The following is a 20,680-nucleotide window of genomic DNA, read 5'->3' as shown; positions in this document are numbered from 1 at the left end:
ATTCATGTTGCTCTGTAAGGACTCTTTTCAAACTGATGTATTATGCATCTTAGTACCTCAAAGTATTGGGTTGTCAGGAAAGTTATGACACATTTTTTGCATAGAAAAACATGTCATGACTTTTCTGATGACCCAATAGATCCTGTTCAGATATGGCATAACAGGTTAGTATGAGTTATTTTAGTGCAAGAAAATTTTTAAAAATTAGCTTTTTCATAATATACATGTTCTGTGAATTTATTAAAAACCTTTCATATATGTAATACTTGTAACTCAAGTAGACAGCAGAGTGCCAAAAGTTAATAAAGTATGAGAGTATTTTATTTCATTGGCCAGACTAATAAACACATTTATTCCCTGTGGACATTCTTAGACAAGCCACATCCTCATCAGAGCTTTTTCTATATTTCTTCTGAGACATCCTTATCTCATGAAATAAAAAACTTGAATTGCTTGAGACCATCACTGTTAGTTTCACTGTCAGGTAGAACTATATTTGAGACTAAAACATAATGCAAAATTTCCTTAATGAACATGAAATCAGTACAAATTGGGAGACTTGGTGAAAGGAAAAATTAATGACCGGTTAAACCCACTTCATAATGGAGGTTTTTGTAAATAAGATCAGTCTACTTTCAAAGCTAACAATACAGTGCCTAGAAATTAGAATGCTGTTTTAGAAAATAATAAGTCTTTGCTGCTATCATGATGATAATGATTATTTCTCACTTACCTAGAATGGACTTAAATAGCCTATAGTTTTTAAAATTACTATTACTTTTGTTATTTTAAGCTTATAAGAGTGACCAGCTCACCTTGGTAGTTAAACACATCTCTTTTTAATTTAATTATTGTATTATACAAATTCCAATGAGGGTCTATGTCTCTTACAGGTTGTCTTGCATATCTATGCTCTGAAGCATTTTAGATTCATCTTAGAATGTATGTCTTTGTAAGTTTTGTAATTTTTTACTTATAAATAAGGTATAAATGAGAATAAGGTGTATACAAAACAGCTGTGAGTACGAGAGTATGGCCACCTACTAAAACCAACTAATAATTACCAATACAGTCAAAAGAGGAAACTAAGAAATGTTTTTATTTTGTATCTTCCTGCTTTATTCTTTTACTTCACATGAAGCCCAAATGAACAAAAGGCATTTGGGATTCTAAAACCTAAATCCTTAATAATCTACAGAAAAGGCATTTTTAAAAAGAGAGTTTTTGCTATAGGGTGCATGCACTCACCAGAGACACAGATAGAGAGAAAGTGAGGAATCACCTCCCTGGGGATGGCCACTCATGCCTTTCTCCTCCATTCTCCTCCTGGGATCATGGGCATGCACGCATGTCCTGTGTGAGTTTCAATTTTCCAGGTCTGGAATGGAACTGAGGTTGGTCATGTGGGAATCCAGTGCCTTAACCACGACACCACCTGTTGGCCCCAGAAAAGGCATTTTTGAACAGTATAAAGAGTTTAGAAAGTTTGGTCGGTTTTACAATGTAAGTTAGAACGGATTACTTAGGGTTCAGAGTTGCTCAAATGCTTCTCTTACATTCTACATACAACATGGTAATTCAGTTATAATAGGATTTTATTGAAGTAGTTATTGATTTGATATGGAAGAACCTCATTTCCATAAACTATTTATACGTCTCCTGGGATGTGTCTATGTAATCATTTTATTGTTCCTGGGATTCAGATTACAAAACATACTTTAGAAATCTAGTCAAGGAATACATTTATAGGGTGAAGATTAGAAAGTCTCCTATGAAACAATAAATGACAAATGTCTGCATTTATATTTCCTTAAGTCAGTGTAATAAATATCTGCTTTTGAGAAAAAAGGTTAAGTTCCTTTTGATTTCTGAAGACTTAAGCTCCAGTCCACCAATTACTAGAAAGGACATCTTAGGCCAGTATATTAAATTCTTTTAATCTTACCCTACATATTTTAAAGCTTGGGATTACTTTATTAACAACAACAACAAAGTTGTTACTGGCCATAAGCCCCAGTGCTTATATTTAGCAACAAGCAAAGCAAAATCCCTATTATGGAACTTATATTCTAGGGCATACAAAAAGAATGTAAAATAACAATAGAGCCTGGCCCCATGACCTACTGGTTAAGGGACTTAGAGCCGACATGGCCTGTAGGAATTCAAATCTCAGCCCTAGAGGCTTGAAAAACATGCTGGGCAAATGCACATACATGTCCAAAGTTCCAACAGGATAGAGAAATGGAAGAACAGGGATTACATCATGACCATGCCCTATTGGGGGGTACTTACTCCCTCTTTTTTCCCCTCTGTTTCTGTCTCCATGTCTCTCTGGCAAGTGCATTCACCCTCTGGTAAAAAAGTTAACAATATTAATAAATTAAAAGATGTGCTGCTGGGTAGTAGTAAGTATAGTAAAGACAATAAATACAACAAGCAAATATAAAATTATAGAAGGGAAGTACTATCTTGTATAGATTGACTAAGAACAGTCTTGCTAACAAACTGAAATCTGAGCAGAAACCTGAATGAAGTGAGGGAGTAGGACATTTGACTATGGGAAAGGAGAGGAACAACTACCAGGATAGAATGAACTGCAGCTAGGAAGACTCAGCTACAGAAGAATGCCTGGAATACACAGATACAGATATGGAGAAAGAAAATTAATTTATATAACTGCATAGGTCACCTGAAAGAGTTCAAGCTTCATTCTGTGTAAGATAGAAAGTCCTTAAAACTGTCTATCCAATATGGTCACTACCAGTTACTCTAAGAATTTCTTCAGTTGTATAGCCTTTTTCAGTTGCTGTATCCTGAAACTAAATTGCTTTAAGTATTGCCAATTACATGCCAATTTTCTCTAAGTATACTTAGCACAACAATATAGTTGAAATTGAAGAAGTTATCAACAGGGAATGACCACAGATGATCTAATTTTTATCAGATAATGGACATAGCCATTTTAATAGTATGATTTTTGAAAATTATGTTTTCTGTAATAGGAATGTAATAGCTATAAAATAAATCGAAGCCAATCATAAAATATGACATAAACTCTAAATATAATAATAAAATCCTACTTTTAAATGTTTAAGATAGCGGGACCAGCAGTTGGCATAATGGCCATGTCATTGGACTCCCATGTAATAGACCACGATTTGAGTCCTGGACCTGGTGGCTTAAACTCACGCCAGGTGGTTTACATGCATGCCCAAGATCCCAAGAGGAGAATGGAGGAGAAGGGATTGTGGAGTGACCATCCCCCCTGGGGGGGTGATTTCTTGCTTTCTGTCTCTTTGCCTCTCTCTGTCTTTCTGGCCAGAGCATGCACCCTATAGCAATAATCTCTAAAAACAAACAAACAAACAAAACCCTATTAGAGTCATTACAGAATAGTCACAAGCTTAACCTTCACCTTTCTAGGGAAAGGGCCAAAACAGAAGAAACAAATAACAAGTTAAAAAAAAAAGTTACAAAATTTATAAAACCAAACCACTTCTGGTGGGAAAGCAGCACTATCTCTGAATTTAATTTCAGATCAGGGAAAATGTTTTTTTCCTATGAGATATGATAAGGAAGTTACCACCTGATGCAACCAACAGTATGCACCATGACCTGCAGCATGACTTAGGCTATGGTCTGTGTAGAGTCCCTGTTCAGACTGTCTGAAAAGCCCGTCTGTGTATTCGTCTGGCCTTTGGCAATGCCTATAGATTCTTTTAGCCAGAATTTCAAAAAGATATAGACAAGTACCTGGAGTGGAGCTCCCTCTGATATTAATTAAACATAAACTATTTATTGCAACAAAAAGCTACGCAGGATCATACAATCATGAAATCTTAGAAGAGTTTATGTAGCCATCACAACAAATCTCTCATAAGTATGACTCACCTAGTATTTGTTTGGTTTTGTGCACTTCATGGAGGTTGACTCCTCACAGCGGCCTTTTGAAGGAGGTATGATTACTTCCCCCATTTTACAGATGGGTTTCTTAAGAACTCAAAAGGTTGAGTAATTTCCAGACTCACACAGCTAGTAGCAGAGGTTTAATTTTATCTGCATCTATCAGCCAGCAGCAGAGTGGGTTCATCCTGTTACATTGCTTCTCATGAGGCAAATCTAATTAAAAATCCAACCCATCTTTTCTTGGGAGCTGAGTATGCAAAGTCAGAAATTCTCATCAAATGGTAATAGTGGCTGCTGTAATAATTTTAAAGAAAAAAAAAAAAGGTAAAACAACCATGAGTAAACACCTGTCTTAGCTGTAAAATTATTTCAATAAAGCCCTTACACTTTCGTTTTTTAATACTACAAGTCCTTGTTGAAAGTAATTGAAGATATGCATGTAGGTAAAAGGATAAGGTGATGCTATAAATGAAAACTTAGGGACATCTAACTAAAATAACCTGATTTGAGAATAAATGAGTTAAATAAGCCAGTTGTTTACTGACACTTTTAGTTTATGTTTTAAAAAATGTTATTAGACAAGGGAAGAAATATTTAATATTTTAATTCATTCTGCCTGCCAACATTTATTCTAAGAAAGCTGGTTAGATAAACTTCTTTTGTAGCACAATGAAACATGTTGCCACATGATGTTTATGTTAACAATATATTTACTGAGAACTGTTCAGTTTTTAAAAGGTTTTCTAAAAATAGCATAAGTATATAAAATTTTTCTTTTTAAACTTTAGTAGAGGGCATGTGTGCTCACTGCAGAAAGAGAAAGAGAGGGCGGGAAAGTAAGACAGTTAGTTTCCCCTCCATGGAGGACAGTCACACCATAATCCCTTCTCTTCCATTTCCCCTTTTGGGATTTTGGGCACACATGCACATGTGCCCAGCTTGTGCTCAAGCTGCTTGCCCAGCGCAGGACTCATGATTGGCCATGTGGAATCTAGCCACCTTAACCACCACACCAGTGGGTGGCCCAGTCATATAAATATTAGGAGTGCTCCATTTATTGTCCCATTTAAAATGGAACGATAAAACCTTAAATTAAAATTTAATTTATACTCAGTGATTATAATTTTTTATCATGATTAATTTGGATTTTTTGTACACTTCTTAGAGCTCAGATGGGTTTCCTAAAAATTTACAGATGGGTTTCCTAAAAATTTCTCTGCTTTGAAAAACTTTGTCATAAACAAATATTATTCTGCTAATACTTGATTGTACTGTTTGTATTTTAAATAGACATACTGTTATTATGAGTTTAGATTCAGGGTAAGTTTTGGCATTCAATCATCTTAATTCTTTTTTAATAAAAGCAAAATTTTATTTTCTTATTTATTTTCCCTCTGGCAATATATATATAATATCAAAACAATCTGGAATAAAGTAAGAAATGCAGCTCATCGATACCATGTGTTTTTGAGTACAGAGTGTTGAAAAATATTGTTGAATTTTTTACATGTTGAATGAATGTTCTTACTTAAAAATGGTATATATTCAAACCCTGGACCCAGTGATTTGAAAATCACAATAAACAAACAAATAAATAATTGTTTAAAACAAAAGGAATCAGTATGTTACTCCTCCAAGTGGAATGCAGAATCCTTACCAACATACTGGTCCCTTGTCCTCTCTCTCTGTGTTGTAGTGGTCATATATGTTATGTCTATGTATGTTGAAACTCCACCAGACAATGTTATCATTTTTGCTTTCAATGATAGTATATATCTTGTTAGCTATGTGTCTTTATGTCAGGGTCCTCTGAGTCAGCTTCTGGTCACCATTTGGCAACATTTTAGTCTGATAGAAAGCTTCCGTTTGTTTCTAGTCTTCATTTTTATGAATCCAGTAAACTAAATGGCTACCTACATAGGTTATGGAATCAGTTAGTTTACAGAGCATGCATAACCTCTTTGATTTGATTTATAGTTGACAAAGTCTATTGCTAATGTTTGGGTGTTTGGGGCTGTTTTCTGAGTAAGGAAACAATAGTCTATTAAGCCTTTTTGGATTTTTAGAATTTTTCAGAGAATGTGAAGAGTAGGAGGAAAGAACGTGCAGTTTAACTGTCTTCAGCTCATATAAATATTAGGAGTGCTCCATTTATTGTCCCATTTAAAATGGAACGATAAAACCTTAAATTAAAATTTAATTTATACTCAGTGATTATAATTTTTTATCATGATTAATTTGGATTTTTTGTACACTTCTTAGAGCTCAGATGGGTTTCCTAAAAATTTACAGATGGGTTTCCTAAAAATTTCTCTGCTTTGAAAAACTTTGTCATAAACAAATATTATTCTGCTAATACTTGATTGTACTGTTTGTATTTTAAATAGACATACTGTTATTATGAGTTTAGATTCAGGGTAAGTTTTGGCATTCAATCATCTTAATTCTTTTTTAATAAAAGCAAAATTTTATTTTCTTATTTATTTTCCCTCTGGCAATATATATATAATATCAAAACAATCTGGAATAAAGTAAGAAATGCAGCTCATCGATACCATGTGTTTTTGAGTACAGAGTGTTGAAAAATATTGTTGAATTTTTTACATGTTGAATGAATGTTCTTACTTAAAAATGGTATATATTCAAACCCTGGACCCAGTGATTTGAAAATCACAATAAACAAACAAATAAATAATTGTTTAAAACAAAAGGAATCAGTATGTTACTCCTCCAAGTGGAATGCAGAATCCTTACCAACATACTGGTCCCTTGTCCTCTCTCTCTGTGTTGTAGTGGTCATATATGTTATGTCTATGTATGTTGAAACTCCACCAGACAATGTTATCATTTTTGCTTTCAATGATAGTATATATCTTGTTAGCTATGTGTCTTTATGTCAGGGTCCTCTGAGTCAGCTTCTGGTCACCATTTGGCAACATTTTAGTCTGATAGAAAGCTTCCGTTTGTTTCTAGTCTTCATTTTTATGAATCCAGTAAACTAAATGGCTACCTACATAGGTTATGGAATCAGTTAGTTTACAGAGCATGCATAACCTCTTTGATTTGATTTATAGTTGACAAAGTCTATTGCTAATGTTTGGGTGTTTGGGGCTGTTTTCTGAGTAAGGAAACAATAGTCTATTAAGCCTTTTTGGATTTTTAGAATTTTTCAGAGAATGTGAAGAGTAGGAGGAAAGAACGTGCAGTTTAACTGTCTTCAGCTCATCATGGATAGTTCCCAGATACATGTCACTCGGGGTCATCAGTCATGAGGACCAAGAACATCTGTCATGGGGTCTGAGAGCATCCTGAGGGGAACACTGCCCCAGGTGGATGAGAGAAAAGCCTCAGAGAGGAATTTGTTCTGACAGTCAGATTGGCAGGTGGGGTTGCTTCTGGTTCCCAGGGCCTTTAGGATGCACCACAGAGTAACCCTGTTATCCACCATCAGCTGCCCTTAGAACATTCAGTCACTTCCCACACCATGGTTAGGAGTCCAAAAAAAGAAACTAAGTCACACAACGGCCACCATTTCTATCACCTTAATAGCAATGAGGGGCCAGCCGAATGCTTCTTAGCAAGCTTGTCATCTTTAAGGCTGGTAGGTAGCCACACTGTCTGTTCTTAGCTGGCCAACAGATGCCCAGTGTTTGTTTTTAAAACAGAGTCATTTGTAGGGATGAGAGACTCCCAGAAGACAAAGAATAGAGTGTCTACTTTTATGTACCCCACCATCAAGTTTAACCAAGTGTAAATACCAAATATGATGCAGATTTGGGGTGTGTGGGCCCAATAGGGATTGAAGAAACAGGAGTGAATCAGTTCTTTGTCTTACACTCACAAAGAATTCGAACTTGGACAAGTATAGGAAGTAGCAAAGCTCAATTTATTGAAAAAAAAGAAGAGAGTTCCTGAGCAACCAGGCTGGCCATGGGTTAAAGGGAAGGACACCCAGAGACATTTTTGGTGGGCAGGTTGTTAAAGAAATAACTGCTGCCCTTTGGAATGGACTGGTTGTCACTTTCATTGTGAATTTTGGTAATGAATATTTAGTAGGGCAGGTCTATAATAGTAGCCACTTCTTTTGTTCAAATTATGCAGGTTTTCACCTGTGCTTGTGCTCAGTGAATATTTGGTACAGAAGGTTTGTAATAGTAGCTGCTGCTTTTGTTCGAATTTGGGTTTTCCTCTGTGCTCGTTGCCTCCATCACGCATGTCCAGTGTGGACTTTGAAGGTATGAGTTCCTGTATTTGGAAGACCTGCCTTTTTAGTGTATTGCCCAGTTGGAAATAGAATGCTGACCTAGCATACTGCTGAGAGAACTTCCTCTCTTGGCACCAGGAGCCAGGTGGGAAGGAGTTCTCACAGAGGGTCTAGCTGAAACTCCTGAAAAGCTGTGATTGATGCGACAGATGTCTTTCTGCTGCCCTTTGAAATGGACTGGTTGCCATTTTTATTGTAAATTTTGGTAACAAATATTTAGTAAGGGAGGTCTATAATAATAGCCACTTCTTTTGTTTGGATTTCACAGGTTTTTATCTATGCTTGTGCTCAATTAATATTTAATAGAGGAATATTTACCTCTGAGTTGCCCGCTCACTTCTACCTGTTACACCACTGTCTGTTCTCCAAGAGATGTTAGCTAGCTTTAAAATCATGTTGTAATACTGTTATTAGAGCACTGACACCATGAAAACTTTCATCAAATACAAAACACTGGACTTGACAAAAAAATAATTCAGAAAGTTCAAGATCTCTGAGATGAAGTAGAAAAAGAACTGTGTTCTGTATTTAATACAAAAGGCAATAGAAGGAAGTATCATGAACTCTGAAAAGATTGGCCGTCTCTTAAAAGCCAACTATGTCTAGAAACACACTTCAAGGAAGATAATAAAGAATCCTAAGTGGACCTATAAGCTTGGGTCTCTCCTTTATGTTTTCTTAAACAAAGAATGATCTATAAAAATTGACCTATTTTAAAATGAAGAACCACAAAACCCAGGATTTATCTAGGTCACCCTATAATGAATACAACTATTTGTTAAGTCTTGCATTTCTTGATTTATTTTCATAAGATATATACTATTTGCAAATGGATACTTATTTAAGCAGGCATAATAGTAATGCATATAATAAAACTCAATTTTATGGTTCATCTATGGCTAATAGTCACAGATTAGGTTGAATCTTTTCCTCCAAATTATTGAATAGGCTGAACATTTAATAAATCCTTCGTCTACTTAAATTCTTTACTAATGAGTTTTCCTGATCCTACTCTCAGTTCCAACATCGGACTGTTAAAACATACTGGCAACTGTGCTACTTTTAAAGATAAGTTAGATCATATTACTTCAATATTTAAAATCCAGGGATGGATTTTTATTTCACTCAGAGCATACGGTAATGACTTTACAATTCTAAAAGCACCCATGTGCTCTCCTAACTTTTACTGCTCTGTTGACACACTACTACATCAAGACAGTTGCACAAGCAGTTGGCAATTTCTTTTTCTAGAACATTCTTTCCTTTTCTTTCTACATTTCTATTTATTATCACCTAAACTGCTTAACTATCAGTTTCTCAATAATAAATTTTCTAAACACACTTACCAATTTTATTTCATTATCAAGATCTTGCCCTATAGAATGTAAATGCTCTGAAGTCAGGAATTTTGTTTTGTTTGCTCATATATTCATGTGTCTAGAACAGTTTCTGGCCCATGTTAGACATTCAGTAAATAGTCACTGAATGAATGAATGGATTAAACATTTGCCATTTAACAGTTATGTAAGTTCTGCCATGATTTTATTAGATATCTCTGATACCAGTTTAATTTTCTACATTTTTTAAATTCTGAAAATAAAGGTTTATATGAAGATTGTTTTTGAAACTCTATTTTGAAAATCTTTTCCTTACGTCTATTTTTTTAGTGAAATCAACATATATGTCATAATGATCACTGTAGAAAATGTTATATAGACATAGATAATAGGTGGGAAGATAGATTTTTATAAAATATGTTTTCATTTTTTTAAAGTATTAAATAAGGTTTTACATTTATGTATTAGAATGAAATATGAAACAATTAAAATAGAACACAATTCCCATTATCATAAAATACCTTTAATTCTAGTTGGGATTTCTAAAAGCTCAAGAAAAAAAATGGGACACACAAGTGGTTAAGGGTGCTGGACTCCCACATGGCTGACCATGGTTCAAATCCTAGATCTGACAGCTTGCTTTCTCACTTTCTCTTTCTCTCTAGTCAAATTAAAATTTAAATAAATGAATTAAAAGTTAATGATTCTTTAAAAAATATTCAGGGAGAAGACATTATTGCATGTTTTAAATGACAATTCATTTATAAACTTCATTGCTTTATGATTTTCTGCTATCATAGAATTAGTACAGTTATATTTTATTCCACATCTCATTTTTTAGTCACATATTTCTATCATATAGCACTGAAATATAGGAAAAGACACAGGCTCGATAGACAAGTTTCTTCTTTGTTGGATACCATATGTGTATATATGAAGGATTTCCCTGGAATATATCAAATTAATTCCTAAACGCACTGGAGCAGTTAAACGTTGTTACACTAAAGAATATGTGGGACAGATAGCCACCTTTTCCAGTACTTTAACCATGTATTAATGTTTGTTTGCATTTTACCTTGTGAACTAATAAGACTAGTAGAAATATGATTTTTGAATAATTTCACAAATAAATTGACTTGAATGAATAAGAGGCAGGGAAGAAATTTATTAATCCAAATATTTAAGCCTAATTATTAATAATAATCATATTTTATGGAAGTTGTTAGTATGTGCTAAAAGTATGCAAAAAATTGTGAAAAACCTTTTGTTCATTTATAAATCATTGGTAGATGAATTCCTCATTTTGTATTTAAGAAAACTAAATCCTAGGGAGCTTAAAATTGCTTGTCAAAGGTTATGCAATTGATAAGTAAAGGGATACAAAACTAAAGCCAAACCTCCATGATCATCAGCGCTCTGTTATTACTGTTTGCGATTCCTACAAAATGCCAAGAGTATAATGTGGTTAGGTGCTGAGACCTTTCTTATTTTTTGCTAAGTGAGCATAAGTCTCTCAGGAAAAAAACCTAAAACACAAGCTGAACCATCTTAGACTAGCCTGTGTTTCCAAGGACATCCATTGTTTTCAGGTTCCCAGAGAGGCTTTATCCGACTATTAACTGGTATTGGCTGCATAGATTTACTCCTTTTTTTTCCACAAAGTCTTCTCTTTGTTCTTTGGCAAGGATCTCATGCTGTAAGGCTGTGGGGCAGGGAGAGTAAGGAAAGGAATGAATAATACTACACTGCCATTGGTGCTCACTAGTATAGCCATTTTCTCCAAAATTCAGTATCCTGGTGGTTCTTGTAATAAAAACAAACCCAGCACATACTTTAAGGCAACATATTTTTAATAGAGTAGAAAGCAGGCTGATTTTGGCATCTGAAGTAAAATTTATTTTCTGATGTATCAAAGAACTTTAGACTATGTTACCCCCATCCTCCCCAAATACCTCACAGCACAGACTCCAAAAGTATTGTTGACTCTACAGATTAATGTTAAAATAGTCGGCATGTATGGTTACAAAGATTTATTTACATTTTAATGTCTACAAATATTGAATAATTTGCATTCTAATACAATTAATGATATAAAGTTTTTGATAAGAAAAAGGACATTAAGGAAATTGACATTTGCAGAAACACAGAAAACAAACACTCATATGATAATAATTTGTATTTTCGATTAATATCCAGAAAAAGAATTCCAAAAAAATCATATCTTCCAAAGAAATTGCATATTCATTAACGTTATTTTTGTCTTTTCAATTAAATATTGCTCATACTATGGGAGATGGTATATCTTTCAGTCATTTGTATTCACTCATAGTCTGAGATTTGCATGCAACATATGTTTTAATCTGAGGCTAAATGGGCACGAGAAAGAGGAGGGGCAGGGAGCACTCTCCTACAGGGCCTGGTCACATGGTGATTCTTTTCTTCCAATTCACCATTCTATCAGAGTCTTTTGCACATACACACTCAGCATGTTTTTCAAGCCCCCTAGGCCAATTCTCAAACCCTCGTCAGCCATTTGGTATCCAGCTTCTTCTGCATAGCACCTCCATGGTGCTATGAGACTGGTCTTGCATGCAATATTTTTATCTTAATCTGATAAACTTGCCTTGTAAGATATCTCTACCACCTCCTGTTGCTATAATGTTCTAAGGATCTTTATACCCTTAAGAAAATAGGTATCCTGAGCATTCAACTATGTGCCATATATCACAGATTCCAGCTGGGGGTGTAATTTATGACATTACCCCATGTAGTCAAGACTTTAAGACCCCGTGACTCCTATAAAGCATTGACAGCTTTATTTGTACAACATATTTGGCATCTCCCATGAGCCATGTGAAAGCTCAAATGGCATTGTAAATTCAAAAAAGTCTAGACTTAACTAGGACATGGTTGATGACCTTTTTCAACCTTATTCCACTTCTAACATCATTGTGAGTTAAATGCTATAAAAATATAGAGAACATTTTCCCCAAAGGTTTGTATTCAGTAAACATTAGCAAAAACCAGCCTGTCATCATTTTTCATTTACTAAATGTCATTTCAAGTTGAGGGTGATTTTTTTTTTTTTTTTATTCCCAGAAAGCCCGTCAGAATGTCATGTTTGTACTTTGATTTATAGGATTTTGGATCGCTATGTTCAGGACCAAATTCCTGGTGCCAAGGTTGTAGTGGAGTCCATTGGTGCTCGTCGGCACGGAGATGCCTTTTCTCTGGAAGATTACACCAAATGTGACTTGACCGTCTATGCAATCGACCCCCAAACCAACAGAGCCATTGATAGAAATGAACTTTTCAAGTAAGTATGTTTTACTGCCTGTAACGGCTCTCTGGGTGCCCATATAGATAGTTCTCATAGTAAAGGCTATGTGTATAAGTACTTAAATTTGAAACCCCACCAAACTGTTGAAAGCAAATTCCAAGCAAAGAACCTGAAACTATCTTAGAGTCCTTATGTCTGCAAGTTTTACGCTAGTCCAAGCCTCAGCTAGGTAAATTCAGAGGATTTGTTTGCTTTATAATCAGAAGTTCTATTACATTTAGGAAGGAAGAGCTCCTTGAGAATCTTTTTACTTCCTCTCCCACTCTTGCTCCTAGCCAGTTAAGAGGAAAGCACAGATTCTTAAAGTAGCAGTTTACCTGCAACAGTTTCAGTTGGCTTGAAATTTAAGAAGAAATTCAGTTTCTTACAGGTCTATTGAATCAGCAAAAATTTGTGTTTGACTTTTCCCTTGACTTGCAGGTGGAGAACAGAGGGGCTAATTCTTTCTAAGTCCATACCCTGTGTGATAGTTTTCACCAGTGTGAACTTGATTTCATAATTCCTAAGAAGAAAATTCAGAATCTTAACAAAATGTTACTACATACTTTCCCTTGAATGTTATTCTAACACAGTTTAATACTTCTTTTTAAAAATCTGTTGACAGTTTTTGCTTTATGCTAGCGACACCTAGTGTACAACAGGTTCTTGGAATGAAATTCTACTGAAAACACATTTTTAATTTAAAAACTATTGACATGTAATCTTGTGTATATTCTAATATGTGTCTGCATACATACACACATATACTAGATCTACAATTTCAGAATTTACTTTCTCTTTGTATATACTAAATAGCATATAAAGATATCCATATACAAATTTATATATACATCCAGGGTATATGTTTATTTAATAAATATACTTATTCATTTTAAAATTAAAATTCATAAGTTATAAATTCAGTTTTATTGTAAATTTGTTATCAAAAGACTTCACTATTCTATTTTAGTAACAATGAAATGGTTGGTTTTACTACATACCTAATGTTTTAAAAGCCATTGTTATTAAGTATGTTACTTATCAATTTATTCATTTATTTATTTGTTTTACTGTTTTTGACATAGGGCACATGTGCTTCCTTTGCATAGGAAGACAGAGAGAGGGATTCAGTGCAAGGGAAAGTGAAAATCACCCCAGGGGGTATGGCCAGCTATAATCCTTTCTTCTCCATTCTCCTCCTGGGATTTGGGGCATGAAGTATGCACACGCACCCAGCATGATTTTCAAGCCACCAGGTCCAGGACTCAAACTGCAGTCAGCCATGTTTAACACCTTAACCATAACACCACCTATTGGTCCCCATTTTATTTTTAATACACAAAGTGGGCCATATGTAAGACAGTCTACTAGTCACCGTGGGTTAATATGGATGACTGAAGTAATAACTCCTTCTCAGCTTTATAGCGACCATCCAAATGAAATAATATTTAGCTCTACAATGGTAATTTTCGTTTCATTGACCTAAAACATTTTATCAAAAAGTAGACTTTCAAAACAACTCATGCATTCTTCCTGCTGCCAGTATTAATACCTCTCTCTCTTTCTTTAATCCACCTCTATTCTGTGTTTTCTTCAAACATTGATTTTATTTTAAAATTTGATGATAGATTGAGTTGAGGGTATTTTTAAAAAGCATCTCTTTTATTTAAGATCTTTGCCTGGCTTTAACATGTAAAATGATAATGATTTGTCTGCAATAAATATATATTCTTGGATATTTCAGGGTTTTCTCTGTTTTTTTGATCAGCCCTCGGCTCTCAGTGTTCCCTGCATGCCCATGCCACAGAAAGGGTTTCTCCCCACACTCTCCTTCTCCCACAGTGGAAACCTACCTCCACTGGTTCCTCCGTTCTAGTCTTATGGTAAGGTTGGAGAGTGGCGGGGGGCGGGGGTGCTCCTCTCTTGTCTTATCTAGCTTGTACGTGTAGACCTTGTAGTGGAAATTCCTCAGCTTTTCCTTCTCTTCATGGCAGCCACAGTATATTTGTTGGGTCTTGGATGCAACAGAGCTTCCTTCCCTTCCCAATCAGTAGTAGACCTCCACTTTGCGCTGGTGCAGGCTCTTAGTCCGAGAGGACTTCAGCTCTTCCTTCAGGGGTAGTGAGTTTTCCCTTAAGTTTCTTCTCCAGAAACAGTGGGCCTTTGCCAGAAATCTGAGGGGAGAATGACTTTATCTCCCCCCCCCCACCCCCCGTCCCCGTTTCTACTGCTTAAGGCTCTTGCTGTCCATGAGATTAAAGCTGGGAAATATACAGTGGTTTGCACCTGTGCCCCAGTCTTGGTTATTTCCTACTCCCACACTGTGAAAGGGGATTTTTCTCTTGATGTGTGCCTTGTCCCCAATCTCTTTTATGGTTGTCCATGAAAAAGGGTTTGCAAGTGAGCGCAAGCTTCCCCTGTATTTGTGGGTCTCTGTTGTCCTACACCAACATGCTAGTACACACGTAGTTTCTAAACATTTGTTAAAACTGTAGCTGATTTCCTCTTCTATGGCTTTATGGCAGCCACCTTTATGATGTTTCACCACGGTCTCATATCACCTTGGAGGTAACTGTCATTCTAGAATTCTTTTTTTTTTTTAATTTGCATTGCAACTGCAGCTTAAGAACATTTACGATTTTAATGTAACCTAGCTTGTTATGTTTTTTCATTAGCTACCTTCTCTTGTGGTTATCTGTATCCTAAGCAGAAATAGACATGTTTAAAATGAAGCTTAATTACATTTTTTTTACAAAAGCAAGAAAAATTTTGACTTTTCACCTTTAATATGGCCAGGCTGCTTAACAATAGTATGTTCAAATGGTAAATGAGAAATGAAGAAAAAGAACCATGTGTTCTACAAATTGCTTTTCAAAACATTGTGTTTAAAAGCATATACTTTAAAATGACATTTGACTTCCAAGCTCAGATAAAGCATCTTTCAATTTCCTAAGACCAGGGAAAACAATAAAAATTCAGAATACTAAAATATTCAAATCAACAGAAAAGTAGTTATTAGAATCTAGTTAAAATAAACACTGGTGAGCTACCCATGATTCACTTCACTAAGTAGAACAGCCCACCCAGTGGACTGAAGATGAGCAGAGGTGTTAAACATTGCTCACTCTGTAAACCCTGTTTCAGGGACAGAGACTGTGCATCTATGAGTTTTATTTTTTTCTTTTTTGGGGGGAGAGATTTTCGCTATAGGGCGCATGCGCTCGCCAGACAGACAGAGAGAGAGACATAGAGACAGAAAGCGAGAAATCACCCGCCAGGGGGGATGGTCATGCTGCAATCCCTTCTCCTCCATTCTCCTCTCGGGATCTTGGGCACCCACACACATGCACCCGGCCTGAGTTTTAAGTCACCGGGTCCGGGACGTGAACTGCGGTCAACTACGTGGGAGTCCAGCAACATAGCCATTATGCTAACTGCTGGTTCCCGCATCTATGAAGAACATAGGCAGCTACCCTGGAGAGAATTGAAAGACATGACATCGGTTTAGGAACTGATCTCATGACAGTGCTAGTACACACCTAGTTTCTAAACATTTGTTAAAACTTTAGCTGATTTCCTCTTCTATGGCTTTATGGCAGCCACCTTTATGATGTTTCACCACGGTCTCATATCACCTTGGAGGTAACTGTCATTCTAGAATTCTTTTTTTTTTTTAATTTGCATTGCAACTGCAGCTTAAGAACATTTACGATTTTAATGTAACCTAGCTTGTTATGTTTTTTCATTAGCTACCTTCTCTTGTGGTTATCTGTATCCTAAGCAGAAATAGACATGTTTAAAATGAAGCTTAATTACATTTTTTTTACAAAAGCAAGAAAAATTTTGACTTTTCACCTTTAATATGGCCAGGCTGCTTAACAATAGTATGTTCAAATGGTAAATGAGAAATGAAGAAAAAGAACCATGTGTTCTACAAATTGCTTTTCAAAACATTGTGTTTAAAAGCATATACTTTAAAATGACATTTGACTTCCAAGCTCAGATAAAGCATCTTTCAATTTCCTAAGACCAGGGAAAACAATAAAAATTCAGAATACTAAAATATTCAAATCAACAGAAAAGTAGTTATTAGAATCTAGTTAAAATAAACACTGGTGAGCTACCCATGATTCACTTCACTAAGTAGAACAGCCCACCCAGTGGACTGAAGATGAGCAGAGGTGTTAAACATTGCTCACTCTGTAAACCCTGTTTCAGGGACAGAGACTGTGCATCTATGAGTTTTATTTTTTTCTTTTTTGGGGGGAGAGATTTTCGCTATAGGGCGCATGCGCTCGCCAGACAGACAGAGAGAGAGACATAGAGACAGAAAGCGAGAAATCACCCGCCAGGGGGGATGGTCATGCTGCAATCCCTTCTCCTCCATTCTCCTCTCGGGATCTTGGGCACCCACACACATGCACCCGGCCTGAGTTTTAAGTCACCGGGTCCGGGACGTGAACTGCGGTCAACTACGTGGGAGTCCAGCAACATAGCCATTATGCTAACTGCTGGTTCCCGCATCTATGAAGAACATAGGCAGCTACCCTGGAGAGAATTGAAAGACATGACATCGGTTTAGGAACTGATCTCATGACAGAATAGAGAGAAGTAAACAATGTATGTAGGCTATATTGGAGAGAAGACCTGTGCAACTCACCTTTAGACTTCCAAAAGGTCTTCAGGCAGCAACTAAGTAGACTGTACTGGGAATAGAGAAACTACTGCATTTCTTCATTGATGTTGAATCTGGATATCTCTTCTATCTCCTCTAGAATAAGTAAGCAGGGGAAAATGGGATCAGTTATTAATACTGAAAATCAAAATAAAGAAAATAGCGTCCTGATGACTCAAAGGCAGGATGTGTAACTCTGGTAATATTTTCTGACAGAAACCATTAATGAACAAGTTAGCATTTTCAGTAAAAGGAGTAATGGCATGAGTTGGTGAAATGATATGTTTCATACCAATGGAATCTTTCCCTTGTTTCTGGTGAAAGAATTCCAGTCTCTCTTTGAGAATTGATACTCTCCAACTTGGTGGTGGTCTTTCATCAAGTTCCTTCTTCTCTGGCCAATTGGTGCTTTCCTCTGCCCACACTGACCAGATTAGCATGCATTATAGGGAGGGTAATCAGATTCCATTTCAAAGACTGACATGAATGTTCAAAGATATTCAAATTCTTACTCTTGAAATTTATATATATATAGAACAAAATCTCGAAGGCTCTCTAAGCCATTATTTTCCTCATTAAAAAATATTATGTAATTACTTGAGTTCCTGGATTCAACCTTGCTAGAAATGAGAAGACAAGAAAAATAGTCAGGACCAGCCGTTAGTGTAATGACTATGTACTCCTGAACTCCCATGTAGTTGACCACAGTTCGATTCTTGGACCCAGTGGCTTAAACTCATGCCAGGCGCATGCACATGTGTACCCAAGATCCCAAGAGGGGAATGGAGGAGAAGGCCATCCCCCCAGGGGGTGATTTCTTGCTTTCTGTCTGTCTCTTTCTCTCTCTCTGGCGAACTCACACGTCCTATAGCAAAAACCTCTCCAAAAAAGAAAAAGAAATTGTCAATATGAAGTATATGTATATACTTGTGTATCTCTCTCTCTCTCTCTCTCTCTCTATATATATATATATATATATATATATATATATAATATTTTGAAAAGTACAAAAATGATAAAAATCACAGAAGAAATCATAAACATATATTTCTAGGATAATTAAAATACTGCCCAATAGTTTGAGATATTTCTGAATTTCTGAAGCTAAAAGATGTAATATCTCTGGGCTAGCCTGTAGTCTAGTGGTTAGGTGACTGGATCCCACATGAACACCTTTGTCCTTTTGTTCCCAGACCAGCCAGGTTGAGAAACACTCTCTGGTGCAGGTGTGCACATGCCCCAAATCCTAAAAGGTGGGAAAAGTGGAGAGTAAGGGAAACAGTATGATCCTTTGCCATGTGGAGATGGGAATATTTTTTCACTTTCTCTCTCTTTCACGTGCATGCACACACAAGCACACACACACCTGTGACAATGTATTTTTAAAAGTGGAATCTAAAACAGAAACATAAATGTAAAATATTGGGCTGTTGGGAATGTCATGATGCATTTTTGCATAGAGAAAAAAAAAACAGAAAAATATGACTTTCCCAACAACCCAATATAATTAGAGCTCATTACACTATAGGTAAAATCAATGAAAAGGTGGTTCTCTATCCTTGCAAAGTATCCAAATATGTTGAAGAATCACTGAAAGAAACAGAAATGACATATTTATAAAGGAATAAAAATTAGTGCATTTCATGTACATGATACAAATGCTAAAAGGCAATGGAACCAAAATCACAGTATTCTGAGGAAAAATGTTATGACTGAAGAATTTTTACCTGGGCAAATTGTTTTTAATGTACAAAGTAAAAGAAAGACATTCTATATCAGATATGGGTTCAAAAATGATCAATTTGTTCAGTAAACAATTATTTATGATATTACTTCAGTTGAGAAATAAGCCAAATATTTAAATAAAGAGACTACTGTAGTGTACAAAGTCTAACAAATTCTCTTCCAGATGGTTTCAATATGAAATGGAGGACTCCCGTAAATCATGACTTGCCAAGTGAATTCTTCATGGCAGAATTTTTTTTTTTTTTTGCAATTATTAATTCTCTTCTTATTCTATTTTTCCCAGATCTAAAAATATATTCCTCATGATATAATTGTTAATATGTATTTCATTTAGAATATTTTCTTTTATCTGATAAACAATTCAAACAAAAAAATTTTGCTATTCTAGTCTAGTTTTTATAATAATGGCTAAACCTTTATTATACTGTTTAACAAATCAAAAAGGGATCTAGGAAAATTGCAGTAAGAATATTTTTATCTGCAAAAGCAGATTTTAAAAAAGGATTCTAATTGCCTTACGTTTTAGTGTTGAAATTTAAGTAAAGCAAAAAAGGTTAGGTGTACCTTTAAAACTAAAATTACTAAAATTGAATTATTTTGGCCATTGGGTTTCTACAATTGGAATACTAATAAACCACCCAGAGAAATTCTTATCTGATATCAGATACTTTTTTATTTTCTCAATATGGAAGCTATAAATAGTATGTTAGCTAGATTTAAAATCAATATGATTACTCTAAACATTATAACTTTTCTTACATTATGTGCTATGTAAAAAAGAAAGACATAGAATAGACTGAAAAGGCCATCTGGTCATATTTTGATGGTGAAATTTGAGTCCATTTTAATTTTTTTATCTTGCACCTTTTGGAGCTTTCCATGGTTTTAGAAATATATTAAGAAATATATTGATTTCCAGGGTCTTGTTGTTTTTATGGCTGAGTAGTATTCCATAGAGTATATATACCACACTTTTCCAATCCATTCATCAGTTTGTGGACATTTAAGTTGGTTCCATGTCTTGGCAATTGTGGATAATGCAGCAATAAACATTGATGTGCAAGCACTTTTCTGACTGAGCGTTCTCCTGTCTTTTGGGTAAATACCCAGAAGTGGGATTGCTGGATCAAGTGGTAGTTCTATTTGTAGATCTTTGAGGAACCTCCATATTGTTCTCCACAGTGGTTGAACTAGTTTACATTCCCACCAACAGTGAAGGAGGGTTCCCTTTTCACCACATCCCTGCCAACACTTATCACTTTTTATATTCTTAATCTTTGCCATTCAGTGAAGGTACTTAATGAGAATAGTTGTGGTTTTTATCTGCATTTCCCTTATGATGAGGGATGTCGAGCATTTCCTCATATGCTTTTTGGCTGTTCGTATGTCTTCCTTAGAGAGATTTTTGTTCAGCTCATTTTCCCATCTTTTAA

General features: G+C 35.5%; 1 protein-coding gene across 11 annotated transcripts in view; it reads left to right on the top strand.

Moving 5' to 3' along the window:
* Nucleotides 1-20,680, top strand: part of PCDH15 (protocadherin related 15) — a 781,066-nt gene that overhangs the window by 734,091 nt on the left and 26,295 nt on the right. For all 11 annotated transcript variants that reach the window (XM_027770259.1, XM_006144390.1, XM_006144387.1 and 8 more), the window contains one exon: nucleotides 12,647-12,823. In XM_027770259.1, the coding sequence (XP_027626060.1) occupies nucleotides 12,647-12,823 (177 nt within the window). The remainder of the gene's footprint in view (nucleotides 1-12,646; nucleotides 12,824-20,680) is intronic.

This window comes from Tupaia chinensis, unplaced genomic scaffold (genome assembly GCF_000334495.1).
Source record: "Tupaia chinensis unplaced genomic scaffold, TupChi_1.0 Scaffold000118_1, whole genome shotgun sequence".
NCBI lineage: Eukaryota > Metazoa > Chordata > Mammalia > Scandentia > Tupaiidae > Tupaia > Tupaia belangeri.
This window is presented reverse-complemented; position numbering and strand designations above follow the sequence as displayed.